Raw genomic sequence first — 20,026 nt, 5'->3', positions numbered from 1 at the left:
AGTACTTGGGTGTATGTGTTCGACTGGTAGGACACAGATACTAGACAGACAAGTGGAATGGATACACTGTTCAGTTAACGAGGAGGAACGCGAGAATCGCGTATTTTTCTTTAAAAAGGAGATGTTCAGGAATGACGCCGTTTATCAACTCAAATCCTAAACAAGTTGTACTGTTGTTTAACAGTTGTTTCACCAAAAGTTACATAAATGATGATGATCAAATAGCATTTCAGTTTCACGAGAATGCGAATTTGTTTCAAAGAAGGATGAAACAATCTTGGCGGAATAATGGTTGCGATGTTCACGGCGGGGTTCGATTCTCGTCCCTTGGATTGGCAAACGAAATTGTTATCCACTTGACCGTGGAGCTAAGTGACCTTAGCAAGGACTGGCATAGTTGAATACAAGAATCTGAAGAGTATAAAAGAGTGAATGCAAGTTGAATTTCAGTATTATACAAGATTTGCATAACTTGCTGGCGCATTTGAAATCATTGTAAATTGTACATTACCACTTTAAAATAACCTGGGAGACTTATAGAACTCATCCAATAAAAGTTCAGAAAAAATAGAAATTTGTCAAAAGAATACACGAAGAATCAACAGGAGATTTTCCCCTACCTTCTTAAAAAAAGTCAATCATCCTCTATTGCCGTCTTCCATATCCCTTATTCTTGTCGTCTGTCATGGTGTTGAGAATCTGGTTTTAGGTGGAATTGGTTTTTCTCGCATTATCAATTCCTAGACAACCCTGAAATATGTAGCCCATCGGTATGGGAAACCTACTTGACCGAAATGTCAACCTCATACATGCGTTTATCCTTTCCGTTCTCCATCGGTCTTATGGCCGAGCGGGCTAAGGCGCCAGCCCTCACTGTTGGTTTTGGGTTTGAATCTCGTCGGTTGCAACTTTTTTTTGTGTTTACAAACGTTGTACATGCAGTGTGTAAAAATAAGTGTATTTTTGACGAAGGTTATGTGCATGCTTTTGCATGCGATTTTACTATCGGATTTTTCGCTGTGTATACTAACTCGAAAATGTATGGCAACCTAACGTTTGTGAAACAAGATTTTTTCAAGAGTTATGTAAGTGTGCGTTATTTTAACTTTAAAATATGTTTTAAACTATTTCTGCAACTGCAATGCAACATGCTTGTTGCATTGAGCAGCATTTTTGTTTCATAAAGGTTGCGTCACAGAAACTGGCAATCTTTGCAAAACAAAATAAATAGCATTGATTCCAGAGAACCTCTTTTTGGCATCTTTTGATCTTCTACATTTCAGCTGAAGCTTATTTTATTCTATGACAAAAGCCAGAACAGCAAAATGATGAAGAATTTTACGCCAACGCAGCGCAAACAACACCGTCTTTGGTAGAAGAAAATAAAATAAAAATCGCGCGGAAAAACGTCTCTTGTAGACGTTTTCTAATATTTGTTTGCCCTTAGATTTGACTGTTGTATGTACCCTTTTTAGGTGCGAACGCACCCACGCATTCCGTGGAAGGCCGAAATCGTGACGTTCGTAGGCTCCTTTTTATTCGGTAGTTGAATTGTATTGTCAACAAAAAAAACTCGTAATCGAATTAATGAAAAGTCGGAAAAGCTTCTTAAACAAGTTCATAATTATTCCAATAATAAGTTTTCTGAATTACACCCTCGGGAAATAAATGCTGCATAAATTTTCATTCCAATCTTTAAACTCAATGCTCAATAGTATTGCAATTGCACGTGGGTAAACTTGACAGCGATCTGCAGTGAACACCAATACATCTATACGCTGCTGCATACACAAGTTATTGGTCAAAGTGTTGAATAGCATTGTCTAAAGACGACTCTTCGACAAACAAAAATGCAGGGCTGTGGAGTCGGAGTCGGAGCCAGAGTCGGTGGAGTCGAGTCTTTTTGGAGACCTGGAGTCGGAGTCGGAGTCGGAGTCGTCAAAACTCGAACAGCTGGAGACGGAGTCGGAACCGGAGTCGGCTAAATTTTATGAGCTGGAGTCGGAGTCGGAGTCGGAGCCGAAGATTTCTGATAACCCGGAGTCGGAGTCGGAGCCGGAGCCGGAGTTATCTTAAATTCAAGAAAAAATATGTATAGAAAAATGTATAGAACAAAATATAGGAATTGAATTTATTTTTCAAATATTATAAATAAAAAACAGAATCAAAATATTATCAACTGGTACGAATTTTCTTATACTGTATGTCTCACGCCTATATAAGCAAATCAATGTACCTTAAAAATGAAATATTTGTGACCTAGAAAATATTTTACTTGTGGATATTTGTTTTTTATTATATTTTAAGTTTGCTCATATATTTTGATGGAGGCGAAAGATCATTCATAAAGATTCGTTTTAGGTAAAGATTCACGAAGTATCATGCACCTCCCTTTTAAAGTATATAAAATTTTAAAATTAAAATAAATTTAAAATTTCCAGGTTAAAATATTTTCCATATCACAGATATTTGAAAAGGACATCTTAAGTGTCCTTTCCACGAAGAAATTGTTTAGATACATTGATTTGCAATAATAAAAAAATGTTTCGTTTAAAATTGCCATTTAAAAAACAAGATGCCTGTCACTGTGCTTCTTACAAATGTCAGCCTGAAAGTGAGGAAATTGAATTTTAATGTTCAATATATCATTAAGGCCAGGTTTTTTTTTAGTTATTCATTTAAAAATAACAATTTAATATTTAAATTTATTAGCTTTGAAAAAAATATTTTCAAATTTGAGGTTAAGCAATAAATCCAAATTTACTTACAAAACTGTTATTCTCAAAATGCCTCTAAAACTGAAGATATTTTTTTATTTCTGTTTCCATAACGTATAAAACTTGTAACCTAGAAACTTTTTTTCCGTTTATTTGCTTTACTTTACTTTTACTTAACTTATTTTTCTTGAGAAAAACATGACGCTTAGAGAGTATTTAAATAATCCTATTTATCAATGTTTTAAAAATAATTAACCAATAATAGTTAACTAACTTTTGAAACATTTAAAAGATGTGGAGTCGGAGTCGGAGTCGGCTAGAGTTGGTGGGCCGGAGTCGGAGTCGGAGCCAACAATTTGTTCAAAGCCGGAGCCGGAGTCGGAGTCGGAGTCAGCTAATCTGAGAAAGCCGGAGTCGGAGTCGTTTGAAATATGACCCAACTCCGCAGCCCTGCAAAAATGCAACTTTGAATAAAAAAAATCAAAATCAAATGAACTCAAAACCATAAAAAGAGAAACCACAAATTTCAAAGGTCAGTCCAAAACTACGTGCAAAAGTGCCACAAAAAAAGCGCGCCCCCACTTTTTAGCGACAATCACCCAAAGTGGCTACCGGTGACAACTTGAACTATCTCTAGCTCGGAATCTCTCAAGTCACGTCTCTCGTTACCCCTGTTGGCTGTACGACCTACCTACAACCCACAAGCCAACGACGACGCACCTGTTCCGGGAAGGGGCCCGTGCCTGCAGGCATCATCATCAGTGACAAGAAGAAAAACGCCTCCGAGCCAATTTTGATCTTGGTCGTCGTCGTCGTCCTGGCAAAAATTCGACTGTGAAAGTAGGAAGGAAGAAACACCATTACAACCTGTTTCCTTTCCGTGTACCCCCCTCTCAAACCTCCCAAAGTGTCGTCTTTTGAGACCGAGATATAATCCAGACGGGGGTCCCCACAGTTTGTGACAAAAGCTACTTTTTCCGGTCCTGATCTTTACCGATATGAAAATGGAGGTGGCACTTTTTTTTAAGAAGGAGCTTATCGCCAAGGCGATAGATTGGCAGGTTCAATTGCTGTCGAAATCAGTCAACTCCTTCGTTGAAGTGCACACGAACTGTACTGCTCGTTCAACAGATGGTAATTTTTCTAAAAATTGTTACCACCTAGAAATGTACTTTCTTGAGCCCGCTAGAAAAGAACTTCAAAATTTAATTTCTCCACCTAGAATTACTTTATTCTATCACCACCTACAAACCCCCCATCTTGAAACCGGTTGAAAATGAACTCTGGAAGATTTGCAATCGATATGGGAGCAATTTCATCGTCTGAGACGTCTGCAAAAAGCAAGAAAAAACATCGCGCACACCAGAAGTGTCAAAATTCGGTGGTTTCAAACGAACCGGGGGAGCTGGTAAATCCTCTTATAAGAGGCTTGGACTCTTCTTTTTTGTTCGATGCGAAATTTGAACGGATTTTGCTTGCTCCAGTGAGCTCGCAAAGATGGAAATAATGGAGTCTTTCATCTGTGCGCGGTAAAGTTGATTTGGGTGCGATTGCAACGAGGTTTTAACAAAAAATGAGACGGAAAAGTTGGTTTTTTTTCGAGGAAAAGGATTAACGTTGGGATTTTGTTTGAGGAAACATATCTGCAAGCCAACAACGCAAATTATATAAAAAGTAAAAAAAGAGGATAGCTCGGCATTCATTCTTCGGATTTTGTCAAGTATAAATACTAATTTTAAAAAATCTAACGTTTTCCGATATTGAATAATAAATCAGGTTTAAAATGACTATAAAAAATTGTCAAAAAAATCAAACCATCCACTTTAACGACCCCCAGGTCTTTTGTGGTCTCTATAGGGGGATGGCGTCGCTATTTTTAGACCACGTTTTCCACTTTTTCTCATCGAAACCGACTACTTTATCGACTTCATTTTGCTGGGCGAAATAGGACGCCGTCTATTTTTAGACGATGACTCAGCACTTTTCCACTCTTGAACTTAAAGAAACCAGATGGCAGCACGATGTAACGCCTCGTCCCTATTGCAAGTTTCTGCTCGAACCTAGGAGTCCAAAGGCTTGAATGGGGAGAACAAGGGGTTAGAACTGACGGACCTTTGGACCGCCGCCAGCGATTCCACCGAAGCAGGCTTGATTTGGTGTTGTTTGTACGTGGGTCTCGTGGCGCAGGGGTAGCGGCTTCGGCTGCCGATCCCGATGATGCTATGAGACGCGGGTTCGATTCCCGCCTTATCCACTGAGCTTCTATCGGATGGTGAAGTAAAACGTCGGTCCCGGTTTCTCCTGTCTCGTCAGAGGCGCTGGAGCAGAAATCCCACGTTAGAGGAAGGCCATGCCCCGGGGGGCGTAGTGCCAATAGTTTCGTTTTTTTGTACTTATAGCGTGGAGACTTGATTGTTAAGGCAATTGCAAACCTCTTTTTACACCTTAGGTTCCATCCACCCCGGGATTCGAACTGACGACCTTTGGATTGTGAGTCCAAATGCCTACCAGGACCTGGATTGAGCTAACGGCCTAACCTCTAGGTTAGACCGAGTCCAACATTTACTTTCCCAAATTCTTAAGAAGCTATTAGACTACGGCAAACAAACAAACAAACTTTTTGTCTGCTCTGTTTTTTGCCTGCATTTGTTTGCAGAAACGTCAGTCTGCATACATATGACTTTGTTTGCGAGTTAGCCGGAAACTGACAAACACAAAAAAGAGCGAGTTTGTTTGCCATTTTCTAATAGGTCCTTTACAATACGGTATAGCATGTTTTTATTATTTGAAAAATCATGCAAAAATTTGCTTAATTTTTGCAAATTATCATTAAAAATACTGTTTGTAAAATACGCTATACTGTACACAACATAAAAAAATGTTGTTTGTATTATGATTTTTTTTGTAAAAATCTTTGCTACTTTCGGCTACGATGGATACCGATCTAGTTTTTGCTAACACAAATTCGCTCTACAGCATTGCCTTGGCGTTCTCGATTGCGAGATTCCTACTCAAAACTAAGTGTCCGAAGGCTTGATTGTTGAGGCAATTGCAAAACTCTTTTTAAACCTTTGATTTGGTTGTGAAAATAAATGACAAGGTGAATAATTCGTAAAGAACAATTTTTAATTATTTAAATTTTAATTTCGGTTTTTATCTTGGTTTTTAAAGGTCTTATGAACTAAATTTATAAAATTTGGTTTTTTGGTTGTTTTCAATATCTTTAACTCAAGGCGGTTTCAACACCCAAAAAGCAAACCTCAAAATATTTTGTTAATAGGACCTTAAAAAAACTCTAGACATCAATTAATTAATTTGGCTTATCAATTTATTTTACATATTTAAAAGACTGGGTATTTATGGTTTTGAATTTGTTAAAAAATATGTCACATTAAATTATTTTATATCAATCAATAGAAACTTGGTCAAATCAAGACAATTATAATGAATCTAGACAGATATTTAAGCCATTTTTTGCATAATGTTTTTAACGACTTTGGTGAAAACAGGAACAGAACAAAACAATTAGTATACCAATTTCGAAATTTATTGCTTTAAAATCTCCTGTACCTATTCAGACTGTAGTCCCGATTTTCATAGTAGACCATATTATGTTATAGATTATTTGTAGAATATGTTTTATATGATACATTAAATCCAAAAATAATTTGAAATATTACGTTGACTGATAATATTTTATTTTATTTTTTCGCTTCTTGTTTTTTGACATTTTTAAAGAAATTTTTCAAGTTTTTCTAGTCAGTTAAAAATATATACATAACAAGCTTTTCCCGGCAAACTTTGTCCTGCCCTTTTTGCTTTCTTGACGTTTTCAGCTTGTTTGCAGTTTCTCCTGTCTCGTGAGAGGCGCTGGAGCAGAAATCCCACGTTAGAGGAAGGCCATGCCCCGGGGGGCGTAGTGCCAATAGTTTCGTTTTTTTTCGCATATTCAGCCTCCTGTGATCAACATTTGATTTTACGCAACTTTTCCCATAAAATCTGCAGATTTTCCGGAATCGGTTCCAGAGTGGCCAAAGTTGTCATTTTTTAGAGTAAGAACCTTCCTTGGACTTATACGAACCCAACGCAACAAAGAGCACCTCGATCCGACGCGCCGTACTGAACTGATTCGCGTTCGAACAAAACCGTCGAAATTTTTTATATATATAGATAAGTCTATTTATAAAATACTTATTAAAAATACTTATTAAAATTATCTCACTGGATACAAAATTGTAGTTCAGAACAAAACAGATCAATTTTTAATTTATTTTAAGTTATTTAAAAACTGTCGTTCTAGTTAAGATTGAAATGTAGATTATCACCAAATAATATTATTGAGCTAATTCTATTATAGTAAGCTTTAAAAAAATCACAAATATAATGAAAACATACATTTTATAACTGTTTCAAAAATTCCAAAAATATTTTTCCCGTTTCCCGGGAAATTTAACACCCGGGAAAATTGGACGCCCTAGCGTGGTCAGACAAATCTCGTCTCGAAAAATGCCACCGGGACCGTCTGGGATCGAACCCAAGCCGACTGGGTGAGAGACAACCACGCTTACCCCTACACCACGACCACGGCACATGGTTTGAGAATACGCGGGTCCTACAATATCTAGCTGGATAAAACTTTCTAAAAGTTAATTCTTTTTGAGGAAAAATAACCTAAGTTATGAATAATAGGGTCGCCATCTCCGCTATTTTTAGACCGCGTTTTTCACTTTTTCTAATCGAAACCGACTACTTTATCGACTTCATTTTGCTGGGCGAGATAGGACGCCGTCTATTTTTAGATGATGACTCAGCACTTTTCCACTCTTGCACTTAGAAAAACCAGATGGCAGCACGATGTAACGCCACGTCCCTATTGACGAAACTGTAATCTACTCATACAATTTACTGTTTTCTGTCAAATTATTAAACTACACAAGACCGTCCCACATTTTCCTCAGAATTGCATGTATAATAAAAGAATACTTTTATTTGCCAGAAAACCCCAAACCCCAGCCAGGAAAATAAAATAAAAACTTTTCTTATCACCTGAGCAAGGTGACACATCCGGCGGAGAGATCCATTCCGGGATGATGATCTGCTTAAAATTCAGCAACCTGTTTTACATTTCCCACCCAACGACGACGACACGTATTCCTACCTCCTATCTTTGGGACGAGCAGGTGTCGCCGACTGGTGACACTTCTCGGAACAAGATTAAATTTCCAATGCTAATACTTTCTCGACGACGGACGGGTCGTAAAATTAAACAGAACGATTCCAAGTTTTAGAGCCTTGCTGCTGCTTCTGGAGGGGTAGGTATAAATAGGGTCGGTTGTGCTAGTGCTCAAGTCGAGAGTTCCAGCGAGTAAACATGATGAGGTCGATTTGGGCGTTTGTTCTATTTGTCAAGTTGATTGAGGGACTTCCGGCGACGTCAAGCCGGTGCGAGCTGGGCTTTGAGGAGGTTTTGACCGGCAGGCATTGCGACTATTTCGCCGTCGGGCCACAAGCGCTGCTGGATTCGTACTGCAGCTGGGATAATCAGGTAGGAGGTTTTGGATTTGAAGTTACTTGGGTTGAAGTTCAGTTACTGGGGACTTTGCAGCTTTCGCATGGAATCACGCAAAAGTTCTGCTGCCTCGGGGTGTGTGCCTTCTGCTTCAGCGATGTCAACAGGAGTTATGAGTCGCAATTTGACGAGTCAGAAGGCACAACATCATTTCGTACTACGGATTATTACTGGCGTACAACAACAGCAGCACCTTCATTCGGATCGTTTAGAGAGATTGTGTCCGCCAAATTGGCTGAAATGATGGAGCAAATCGAGGAAACAACTACTTCTGGTGACATGTTAGCTAATGGCATGTCTTCTTCGAAAATGGCAGTGGGTGGTACTACGACATCCGATTAAAAGCTTGAATACAATGAATAATATCAACTCTAAATCAGTAGCAATTAAACTTCCTTCCGGTAACAACGTCATCTTGAACATTTCCCTCGTCACCTTGCAATTCCCGTTTGAATTATGCAATCAAATGCAGTTACTTCATTATCACAACCGCATTCGTCATGACAGCCTTCAAATTGTCCCAATCCCCTCTCTGCTCCCCCTAAAGTCAGCTCTTGCATTTCAAAAACCATTGTGCAAATGCGACAGCAGCCGCCGGTGTAATGATTGCCTTGCCACCCACTCAACGCACACACACAAACATTCCGACACGATCTTTTCATTCCAACACCCACTTCCGCATCCTCTCTACCATCATTCCGGTCTGGTACGGCACGAACTCCCTCGAGAGCCTCCCCACAATGCATCCGTTGCATAATCACAGGCGCGGCGCACTGCATCGACTGCGAAAGCGCCTGCCGGTATGCAACCACCAACACCACCCTCAGCCTCAACACAAGATGACATTTTCATGTTTCTCCACCAAGTTGTATAACTGCATTCAAACCCCCCACACACCACCCAAAAGTACAGAGACAATCGGAATTTGTGCAAATTAATCCCACCAGAGAGGGCGCACTTCACTTCACCCCCGAAGATAGGCAAACCGGCGCGGCGTTGACGAGTGGCTCCAGGGAACGCGAAAGGCGAGCGTTTGACACGTGTAAGCTGGCTTGTCTGTTTGTGTGTGTGTGAGCTGCCTCCTCCTCCCTCGAGGCTATTGTTTACGCGAGAAAAATCGCCCCCTCGGCGATAACGCCGCAATGTAGGCTTTCGGGATGTTGGATTAATTCCGAGCGAGGGAGCGTTTTACGCCATTTCGGTAATCCGATTCCGTGGTATGTAACGATTGCAGCACCATCTAGGTCTACTTTGTAGACTTCCTGCGTCGGAAATTGATTGTTGAATGCGGGAGATAATCCGCTTGATGGGGCTTGATGTTTCCATGGGAACTGTCGAGCGTGGATGCAGTTACGGGAAGTGAATGTGAAGTTTTACACACGGCTAAGGTAATCAGGCTGTAATCCTGAGCACTTACAGGGATATTAAAGTTAATATCTAGAGTTTTTTTTTAAATAGGCTTCCTATAAGCTATTGTATTTCAATTTTATAGGTTACATAAAAAAAAACTCTAGATATCGTCTTAAGATCTTATGATAATCAGGAGTAGAACTAATGCCACTAGAACCAGCCTGATTCAGAATCTGTATGAATCGAAATGTTCTATCTGTGAAAATTGCGTTTTTTATTTAAGGTTTTTGATTTCTGGTACGGATTTTCAACTGACCTGGCCTTAGAGGTGGATCGATCTTACAGATTTGTAGAGAAATCTTTTACCTTTAAAACCCTTTTCTAACTTTCTAAATCCGTCATGATTGTCAAAAGATATTCCAATTTTGACACAACCATGATTTTTGAGTGACAAACATGGTCCCAGAACTCAAACGTCAAAGATTCTGAAACAAGCTGGTAAAACACAACTTTTTACGTATAAATCTCCGATGGGGTATCTCGGGTTTATAATAACTTGCTCTAGCCACACCATGCTGCTTCGCTTGAAAAATAAATTTAAATCTAATGTTAAACACTCACACGGAAAGGAGTTCCATCTAAAATTTAACAATTCAAATTAGCTGGCTTCGAATTGGTGAAACAGTGATTTTTTTTGGTTGAATCAGCTAAAATTTCTGCTAAATTTACCAATCTGGGATTGGTGAAATAGCTAACCCTGATTGCTGATTTGCTTTCCAAAACTGACAGCCCAAACCAAAATGACAGGAGAGATTTTAACAAAAATAATGGTGTTTCAGCACAATTTTGCGTACAATTACCGAAAAAACTAGCTGAACCGGCAGCATGGATTTTTGACAGATCATCAGTTCGAGAACAAAACAAAGCAACGTCCTGTGTCGTGTTCGATCCTGTTTGAGCCGCTCAGTTCGCGAAGTTTTTTTTTAATCATTATGTGTGTTGTTTGAGTACAAGTGCAAGTGCAAAAGGTGATAGAATGTGTTGTGTGTGTGAGTGAATAAATTAAAAGCCAGGATGATTTTCTGCGGATCGGCACCTGAAGGAATGTTTCAGTTGATAAGGTGAGAAGTTTTTTGTGTTGAGGGAAAGTGGTTAGAAGTTGAGCCTCTCGTTACTGTTTGGAGGATGCGTAGGTAAAAACATGTACTTAACATAAAGAGGGGGCATCCCTAAACCACGTGAACACTTTGGCAGGGGAAAGGGGAGACTGGCAATTGTCCACACTCTACTTTTTTATATGGACATCGGCTGGTACAGAATGTCTAGACATAGATTGGCCGATGTTTGACAAATCCGAACAAATAGGGCACCTAACGCCTTTTAAGCACATCAAAAATAGTGTTAAATATTGATAGAAATGAAGTTAAATGAAGTTCAATTAAGTTAAATTAAGTGAAATTAAGTTTAATCAATTTAAGTTTTATTAAATTAGTTAATTTTAGTTAAATAAAGAAGAGTTTATAAAAATAAGTTAACTTAAGCAAAATTTAGTTAAATTCAGATAAATTTAGTTGAAAATAGGTACTTTTAGTGTAATTTAGTTGAATTTGCTCAAATTTAGTTAAATTAACTTGTGTAAAGTTAAATTTAGTAAAATTAAGTAAAATTAAGTAATATTAAGTAAAATTAAGTAAAATTAAGTAAAATTAAATAAAATTAAGTAATATTAAGTAAAATTAAGTAAAATTAAGTGAAATTAAGTAAAATTAAGTAAAATTAAGTAAAATTAGGTAAAAATAAGTAAAAATAGGTAAAATTCGGTAAAATTTAGTAAAATTTAGTAAAATTAAGTAAATTTAAGTAAAATTAAGTAAAATTAAGTAAAATTAAGTAAAATTAAGCGAAATTAAGTAAAATTAAGTAAAATTAAGTAAAATTAAGAAAAATTAAGTAAAATTAAGTAAAATTAAGTAAAATTAAGTTAAATTAAGTAAAATTAAGTAAAACTAAGTATAATTAAGTAAAATTATTTAAAATTAAGTAAAATTAAGTTAAATTAAGTAAAATTAATTAATATTAAGTAAAATCAAGTAAAATTTAGTAAAATTAAGTAAAATTAAGCTAAATTAAATTAAATTAAGTTAAATAAGGATAAATAAAGTTAAACTAAGTTTAAATAAAAGTAATTTGATGTTATATTTAAATTTTGTTAAATGAAAAACGTAGTTAAAATAAAACTTCAATTTACTATAATTTTTTTTTTTTTTTTTGGGAGGGTGATCCAGCCGCACATCGTTGATGTCGAAACCTCTAAACTGGGCCCTCGTCCTGTCACGTCCGTCAGTAGTCTTGTCGTACATTACAACTAGAACCAGATCTGCCAATGAATTAGTACACTTCGACCAAATAAACACTGACGCTGTATGGATCTGACTCTAGAATAAATGCACAGTTGGGTGTTATTCATAAGTCCAAAATGTTCAATTATTCATATAAGTCCAAATATTCATTTGCGGATAACTACCTAACTTGAATTGAATACAAGATTTAAAGCAACCTATCCGAAAGCTACTCTTATCTCAAATCCCCGACATTTTAATTATTAACCAAAAAAAAACGTTTCTTTTAAAACCTGTCTGGCTTCTTTTAAAAAAACAAAAAAAAATAACAGTTGATATTTTACAAGTCGTGAATTGAAAAAGAGACGACCATTTGTTCGTCAGAATTCCAGTAGATCCTCGATTCGCAACAATGGTCGATACAATCATAATCCGACAACCGTTAGTTCAACAGATCAACGAATTTAGTCCGATATCATTTCACTATTGATTGATCGAGACTCTATGGAAATTTTGACAAATCAGAATGGTTTTTATGCTACTTGAATGAAAATCACCGATTCTGATAGAATTACTAAATTCACTGTTACTAATTTTGTCCCTAAATAACTAAAGGCAAAGTATAAAAAGTTGATATTTATAGTTAAAATCCTAAATTCTACAAACACTATTTTTTAAACCCGCATCCTAACCTGACACCCACATTAAGATAGGAAAAATCACATATGTAGCGGTTCATTGTACAAATGTGATATTTCCACTATCAGAGAACCTCCTTGTCTCGATGACAGCTTACCGGCCATCGATTAAGCCCTGAGACTACGCCAAAGTGGGTTCTCGCAGCATGAAGTGGTGTCCATGTGTAAAAATGGAAGCTTCAGCAATATACTGAACACTTCGATTTTAATTCCACATCGAATCAAATCATACTCTTTGCCAAACAAGCATCAAACCTATGACACTCATTATGGCAAAGCCCAGGGACTTCAATTTACTATAATTTAACCAAAATAACTTGTTGTAAGGTTTTCGTGTTTTTCTTTTGTATTTTTGTATTTCATTTTTTTTATTTTGTTTTTTTATTTTGTTTTTGTCAATTGAATGTCGCAACAAAGCCGTACAATTGGGATGTTCAACTATAACATAGTTTGAAAATCCTGGAATCTATTGAAACATCCAAAAAACTTGCTGGACTACCAAAAAACGTACCAAGAATAGCGGAAAATCATCCTACACCAGCAAAAAGTCTTTATGAAAATAAAAAAAAAAACAACTGTACAGGCAGCAAAGATTTTTTAAACAAGATTTCGAAATTACCAGTTAAAACAGTCGAAAAATTAGCTGGACTTACCGAAAAACGAAGCAAGAACAAAAAAGAAACGAGCTAAATCAGCCAAAAGGCTGGCTGAATAATGCGTGCTTTGCAGGCAGCAACGGAGGCTTTTGAAAGAAAACTTGTAGAAATAGTGGAAAAATTAGCTATTCCAACCAAAACACCTACCAAGAATAGTGGCAAAGTTAGCTAAACTAGCTAAAAAGATGTGTGAAAATACCTGGCTTCGCAGCTATCAATGGAAAATTTTGAGAATGATTCCAAAAAAACTAGTTGAAACAGCCTAAAAACTCGCTGGGCTCACTATAAAACTTCCTAGAATACCATAAAACCTAGCTAAAATAGCTAACAGACCGTCTCAAAACATACAGCTTTTGAGACTGACAGCATTTTTCCAGCTTGTAAGTTAGTAAAATTTACTAAAAAATTAGCTAGATTTATCATTTTTAGGACCTGGATCCAGCTGTCAAATCCAGGATTTTTTTAGGATTTCCAGGTAAAAAAAATGGTCGTTGAAAAAACAGCCAATTTTTTTTGGATTTTTAACCAAAATTTAGCAACATTCACGATAAACCTTCTTTCCGTGCAAACCCCGATGGTTGGTGTCACTGTTGTCAAACGAACGGGGTCACTTTTTAGTTTGACACCTCTTTTACACGGAGTTCACACACACTATCAAACGTTTGTTTTGATAGTGTGCGTGAGCGCCGTGTAAAAAGTGACTGTTCGTCACTTTTAAAGTTTGACTTTGACTTTGGTTGAATTCGGTTGCTGGAGTCACGAGTTATTATTACAAATGTTAACGGTAGTCGAGCTCTTACCAGTATGAAACGCGTTCTGACCTGAAATCTCTTTGGCCAATTTTTGCACCTCATTGCTGGCCGCTCCCATCCCCACCGCACCAGAGACATGGAAAAGGATTTGGAAAACGGAAAGTGTTGATGTTCCACTTTTTAAGAGGACAAGGGAAAATCTCCACGGTATCCCCAAATAAGTTTTGCTTGGAGTTGGACGCGGTTTTTGAGAAGGTATAAGGTCTAGGAGCAAAAACGTCATGTGTTTAAGGGTAACTCTTACTATTCTAAATAATTTTATAAGATGAGCAATCATAAATACTATTTAAGAAAAAAAAAAAACAAAAATTATTTTTTCTGATTTTTTTTTACTTGTTACCTTTTATTTTTAATTTTGTTGAATTCTAAAACATTTCCTACGAGAATAGAACCACACCACATCACATATCACTCTTAAAGCATCGTTCAGTCTCAAGTCTCAAAAAACCCCAAATCAAATTACATTCAAATTCAATTTACGCCCGCCCTGCGGGGTCCCGATCTCACCGGAGACCACCTTCGCAGTCTCAGTTCCCAGGGTGAGCCATTACACCGTCCCCCAGACACCGGTTGGCACATTATTGTCGTCACCCGTTATGTGTGTCACCTAATGGATGAATTTTGGGATCGTGTCGGAAAAGTCGGAAACAGCCAGCTGGTCTTATGACCGCAAAGTTTGAACCGGTCTGAGAAAAGCACGGAGCAAAAATTAAACGCCTTTGGGTAGGCAAACATTACCGCCTGTCGCCTGCAGGTAGATATCGGTTAGAAAAGTTGGGTGTGCAAAGTTGGATTCCGTTTCCAAGTGGAAAATCGTGTTCGTGCTGGTTCAAGGTGGAGACCAGGGATGGTATTTTCTCATTTCCTCGCCGATGGCCGAGGGCTTTTAGATATCGTTCCTCGCTCAAATCATCAAATTTTCGGCGTTCTCCCAAAACTGCATCAAGAGAGCGAAGCGAAAACGACGCCGATGAAATAGCGAGCAACGAACATACCGATGCGTAAGACGGAAAAAAATCTCTCACACAGCCAGTCCCCTCGCTCAAAAAGCAAGAGAAAGAGCAATCGTGAAATTCTCTCGCCCGTAAGCCCTGTAGAAATGAGTTCATTTGTGTGCGTGAGCTCCAGTGTATGTATACAGCAATTTCGTGTGCGTGTCTCTCCGGTTGGAACGATAGTTCCATCGGAGCCAGCGAGAGGGTATTTCTCGTCGATGTGATGGGCTTTCGATATTCGCGACAGCAAGCCGACCATCACTCGGCTGCGAAAGAGAAGAGAAGTTTTAAGAGACGAGGAACGCACCGAAATATGCATCAATGATAGTGCGATGGTGATGGTTTACCTACCCTGGTGGAGACCTTCGGTCACACCATCATCGTCCCACCAGGAGTAGGAATGGGAAATGGAGTTATTTGCCGGCGAATGCGTCCGAAGGGCGTCGTATTAGTGTGAGTGGAAATGAAAATGCATCAATTACATCATCATTTTCATATGAGCAAACTCGTCCTGCCTGCTGAGCTGATGGCGAATGTGGTGAATGCTACGACTGCAAATGACTTGGAATAGTTTTCATCATTTTTGCAATTTTCCTGCTTCACCACCACCTATAAACCACCTTCCCTTCTCCCTGGTGGGTTCCGATATCGGTAGACCCAACTGACCAAGCTAGTCAGTCATCCGGAATGCCGTCCCGTCTGTCTCGTCTGCAGTTGTGGTCCTTGTGTAAAGAGCCTTCGTCTCTACACCGTCCTCGATTCATAGTGGCTTGTTTCTCGATAAGAGTTGGAGAGTACAACTTCTCTTCCCTGTCGGAAATTTAGCCCTCCCGAAATGCATAATTCATGAAGTGGGGAGCATTTGTTACACCAGTCCGGTTACAAATTTCACCTGCACTATTCAGGAGATGTCTGCTTGATTGATAAGAGTAAAGTACAGGGTTGCAAACTTTGTTCAATTAGAATTTCATATCCGCTTTCATTCCGTCCCCTGATACAGTTCATACTTTCCCATAGTTTCGTAACCGGCCTACATATTGGTAGAACTTTAAGCCAAACTGAATGTACCGTCAGAGTCTCCGCCATTCCTGTAGAAATATTTGGCTTCACTTCGATATGGTGCACCACAGCTTGAAAAGATGACGCCCAAATCACGACATCATCGTGAAGACAGCATTCATCATTCCACCAGTCGTCGATTGGGGTTGTCTTTCGGCAAGCTTTTCCGTCGACTTTTCCTTCAACACTACAACAAAGCTTCTCGGTTGTCGTCGTCGTCGTCGTCGTTTGACGTATTGACTTGAGCGGCACTCCAGGATTACGCCCTCGCGTGCTTCGGAACCTCGTTACGACGACCAACTGAGGAGGAGGCCACTAGGTAGGTACAGAAACGAAAATTGACGACGCCAATAAATATTTGAGGGAAATTCATCAAACGTTTTTCGAGCGGATCCAATCTGTGGGAGAGTGGGTTGTTGCAGGTCTCAGCACGAAGACAGCCCTGAAACGGTTTGATGAATCTAGTGGTTCAATGTTGTTTGTGGATTCTTCTCGGCGCATCCTGTTGCGTGATGTGCTAAAGGACTGTTGGCGTGCAAGAGTGACGAAAAGAGTTGAATTTTTTGAAGAACTGTTGCCGTCAAGCTACCTTCGTATGCCAACACTTATAGAGCAATTCCAGCTCAAATCAGGATTTTTTCTGGTACTTTTGTACCCGACCCTCTCCGATTTCAATGAAACTTTTTAGACATGTTATCCTAGGCCTATATAAGTCATTTTTGTGTAAATGGAGCCAATAGTACTCGAGAATAACATTTGAGAAGGGCGTAAGGTATTTAAATATTTTAGTATTTTGCAATTTAAAAATTACTGTATGTCGAAGCCGTTGCATCGTATCAAAAAGTGGTCAAAGACAAACTTGTAGGAAATTGGACGGGCTTTCTGATAAAAATACACTGAAACAAAAATACACGCCACTTTTATGTCATTTTTCAATTTTTAAAGTTAAATTTGAAGGTGATGTCACGATTTTTTTTCGCTCAAAATTTTTGAGGAAATAGTCTAAGATGTTACCAAAAGACTGACGAAAAATGCAGGATGGTATGCCTCTCCTAAAAAAATACAAAAATCATTTACTAAAACTGTTTTTTTTTTTTGAAAAGTGGTCTAAACGTCAAAATTTTTAAAAACCGGTAGTGGGAATCGATTCCCCAGATAATTTTACATAAATGTCTCCATATTGACCATTGTCCTATGTCCAATCCTTGGGAAGATACAGCGGTTTTAAAAATAAAAATGTTGAAAAAACGGGATTTTTGGTGGTTTTTGGCATTTTCTATATGACAGACTTGGTTTTTCAGTCTCGTAAATATTTTTACCGGAAAGCTCGTCCAATTTCCCATAAGTTTGCCTTTGATTTACAAAAAAAGTTTTCACGTGGTTTGTGGATGGCCCCCGACACTGATAATAGATTTTAAAAGTGAATGTCATAAAAAACTGTGAAAGAAAATAACCGCCTTCAGTGGATTTAGTATTGTACAGTAGATTGTATATGACCAATTTTAATATTTATTTGTAGCAAAACACTTTCAATTCGCCCACCGAATTCCGTATATCGTCATATTCCCGGTCAAGCTCCTTAACGGTTCCTCGCTCGAAAGGCTCACCCGTACGGTTTTGTTGTTAAAGGTGAACACATGGAAAACGCAACTCTGCGTCGACGATTGCAAACAAAAAAAAACAATAAAAGTAAACCATCAAGATTACCGTCAATCACGTCAATCACAAAACGCTTCCTCACCGAAACCGATCCGTACACGTCAATGTACGTCAGCTCCTCGTTGAACAGCGGATCACCGGCGTAGTCAAACAGGAGGGTGAGGTTTTCCGCCGGTTCCACCGGTCCCTGGGACGCGTGCAGCGTACGCATGTAAAAATCAACTGGAGGAGGAAGTCTGTTTTTAATTTGATGGAATTTAGGAAATCTCCAAAACTTACTCGGCTTCCGTTCGCCCAGCCGCAGGTAACAGGCGCAGCTGACGAGCGCCACGCAGACTGTCAGGTTGATGGCGGCACACGGCAGTAGCAGCTTCATGGCGGTTGATTGGCGAGTGAGTCGGTGAACGAATTTGGGATTTTGGGACGAGTCTCGTCTACCGAGGTGTAGATAAGATACGATTGTCCCAAATACCTGTGTGATTCGCGGTAGCAGGTGTCATTGCCGAAAAATGCATGTTTAGAAATTATTAGTTGGATTGTTTCGGGCGGGACCGGATGACAAAAGAGGTGATTAGATAGCTTATGCTGGCTCATCCGTTTCAATTGTTTATAAGGTCGATAAAGTAGACTTGAATCTTATCGAGGCATAGTCAGTTACCCACGACACGTTACAAGGTTCGGTCACGATGAAGCTCGCGTTGCTGGTTTCCCTACTGCTGGTGTCTTGCGGTGTTCTAGACGCGTTCAATCTGACAATCGGAACCCGTCTACCGGGTAAGTTCATCAGTACCCATTCTTAAACTCTGTAATCCCAAAACGCTTCCCCAGGTGACCAACTTCTCCGCTCGTGGCGCCTTTCGACGGGCCCTTACGCCACTCCGCAGACCATCCAGCTTACGTTCGACTACCGCGTGGAACCGTCGCTGTTCGGGCCGGAACATCTGACCGTGATGGAGTTCACCCGGCCGGATGACTACGCCCCGAACAATTTCGGCCAGATGTTCCTGAACTCCACCCACCTGTACATGACCCCGTTGCGCCACGGAATGACCGAGTGGTGGCTGGACGGTAAGCTGTACGGCATCAGCGGACAACTATTTCAGGAGGATGAAAACTAGTGTGTCGTGTAGGACTGTTCTAAGAATAAAACCGGTCGGAAATTAGCTCGGTCTTTCCTGGCCCCTGGCCAAGGACGGTCACATCCCGGGGCGCGGTTTACCGCAAACTCGAGTTTACTGCTCTATAACTGGAAATCAATTTTAACGATGCATCGAACAGCTTTGCCTGATTCTAACTGGGATTATCCTCTATCTCTCTCGATAATGAAAACGACAACTGGTGGTTTGCACCTACGTATACCGGACATCAAAAAGTCATAAACGCTTGTTGCTCTACAGCGATTTAGTATTGCGGTAATTAAGAGCCCCGTGATTACGACACTTTAAGTGACCGTAAATCGATCCAGTTTTCATTAGAGACCAAACAATCAACCGAACGCATCACCACAGATGAAATTTGTCACTAGATGGAGCTCGCAGACCAGGCGTTAACGCCCTAATGTAGGCAAACTCAATTAGATGGTAGTGTCGTTTATCACGTGGTGGACCCTGACCGAGGCAAAGAAAGCACCGCGGTAATCGAAATGTGAATATTTTATGCAAAATACCTGTCACGTACACGCTGACCGTTGCCACTTTTTTCATGGTTTGTTTGCGGCTTTTTTATGACTTGGTGTCTTTTTTTGCTTTTTCAGCCTTAAAAGGTTCGGTTTGTAGTGTCGAGCCGGAAATCACTGAAACTCTCTAGAATCAATCTCCAGGAAGATAACTTTTACGAACTAAACCAGATTTTAATAATGTATCAACATACCGCACTCGTCAGGAGCAGATGAGAGAGAGGGATAAGACACAAATGGTAATCTATTTCCGGTGTATCCTTTTACCACATTTTCGTCTTTTTCCGAGCAAAAGGTAAAGTTTCCCTTGTATAAACACACCGTATGCCACCACCACCTGCTACTGAGCTTATTTTTATAGAAGTTGCCCTCCTTCGATGAATTTATTCCGGAGGTGAGAGGGAAAGTTGACCTATTTTTAGTCCATCATGCGTCAAATTAAAGGAAAGTTTCCGTCACATTGCTTCCGGATTGGGCGATCCGATTTCCCTTGCTGG

At 39.2% G+C, this 20,026-nt stretch overlaps 3 protein-coding genes across 4 annotated transcripts; 2 read left to right on the top strand and 1 right to left on the bottom strand.

The window, feature by feature from the left end:
• Positions 1–8,073: 8,073 nt before the first annotated feature.
• Positions 8,074–8,662, top strand: LOC119765193. Of its 2 annotated transcripts, none has more exons than XM_038248583.1 (2): positions 8,074–8,262; positions 8,347–8,662. In XM_038248583.1, exons 1-2 carry the CDS (start codon positions 8,089–8,091, stop codon positions 8,626–8,628), a joined length of 456 nt encoding a protein of 151 aa, XP_038104511.1. In that variant the 5' UTR covers positions 8,074–8,088; the 3' UTR covers positions 8,629–8,662. The 2 variants fall into 2 exon arrangements, with proteins under 2 accessions (XP_038104511.1, XP_038104510.1); XM_038248582.1 differs by having other exon boundaries at positions 8,323–8,662.
• Positions 8,663–17,595: 8,933 nt separating this feature from the next.
• Positions 17,596–18,399, bottom strand: LOC119765026. The gene is made up of 3 exons (XM_038248071.1): positions 18,134–18,399; positions 17,937–18,076; positions 17,596–17,847 (listed from the first exon to the last, which is right to left on the bottom strand). Exons 1-3 carry the CDS (start codon positions 18,228–18,230, stop codon positions 17,725–17,727), a joined length of 360 nt encoding a protein of 119 aa, XP_038103999.1. The 5' UTR covers positions 18,231–18,399; the 3' UTR covers positions 17,596–17,724.
• Positions 18,400–18,458: 59 nt separating this feature from the next.
• Positions 18,459–19,017, top strand: LOC119765025. The gene is made up of 2 exons (XM_038248070.1): positions 18,459–18,628; positions 18,683–19,017. The coding sequence occupies exons 1-2, from the start codon at positions 18,541–18,543 to the stop codon at positions 18,970–18,972; spliced, it is 378 nt and encodes a 125-aa protein (XP_038103998.1). The 5' UTR covers positions 18,459–18,540; the 3' UTR covers positions 18,973–19,017.
• The last annotated feature ends 1,009 nt before the right edge of the window (positions 19,018–20,026 follow it).

The sequence above is a fragment of the Culex quinquefasciatus genome, chromosome 1 (assembly GCF_015732765.1).
Source record: "Culex quinquefasciatus strain JHB chromosome 1, VPISU_Cqui_1.0_pri_paternal, whole genome shotgun sequence".
NCBI classification, from domain to species: Eukaryota; Metazoa; Arthropoda; class Insecta; order Diptera; family Culicidae; genus Culex; species Culex quinquefasciatus.
This window is presented reverse-complemented; position numbering and strand designations above follow the sequence as displayed.

What these genes read in the sequence shown, in the direction of transcription:
- LOC119765193 (XM_038248582.1), top strand. Translation starts at nt 8,089, where the DNA reads ATGATGAGGTCGATTTGGGCGTTTGTTCTATTTGTCAAGTTGATTGAG. An exon ending in ACTGCAGCTGGGATAATCAG is followed by an intron (nt 8,263 to 8,322) that starts GTAGGAGGTTTT and finishes GGGACTTTGCAG; the next exon opens with CTTTCGCATGGAATCACGCA.
- LOC119765026 (XM_038248071.1), bottom strand. Translation starts at nt 18,230, where the DNA reads ATGAAGCTGCTACTGCCGTGTGCCGCCATCAACCTGACAGTCTGCGTG. An exon ending in GCTGGGCGAACGGAAGCCGA is followed by an intron (nt 18,077 to 18,133) that starts GTAAGTTTTGGA and finishes TTCCTCCTCCAG; the next exon opens with TTGATTTTTACATGCGTACG. An exon ending in ACGTGTACGGATCGGTTTCG is followed by an intron (nt 17,848 to 17,936) that starts GTGAGGAAGCGT and finishes TCGTCGACGCAG; the next exon opens with AGTTGCGTTTTCCATGTGTT.
- LOC119765025 (XM_038248070.1), top strand. Translation starts at nt 18,541, where the DNA reads ATGAAGCTCGCGTTGCTGGTTTCCCTACTGCTGGTGTCTTGCGGTGTT. An exon ending in AATCGGAACCCGTCTACCGG is followed by an intron (nt 18,629 to 18,682) that starts GTAAGTTCATCA and finishes ACGCTTCCCCAG; the next exon opens with GTGACCAACTTCTCCGCTCG.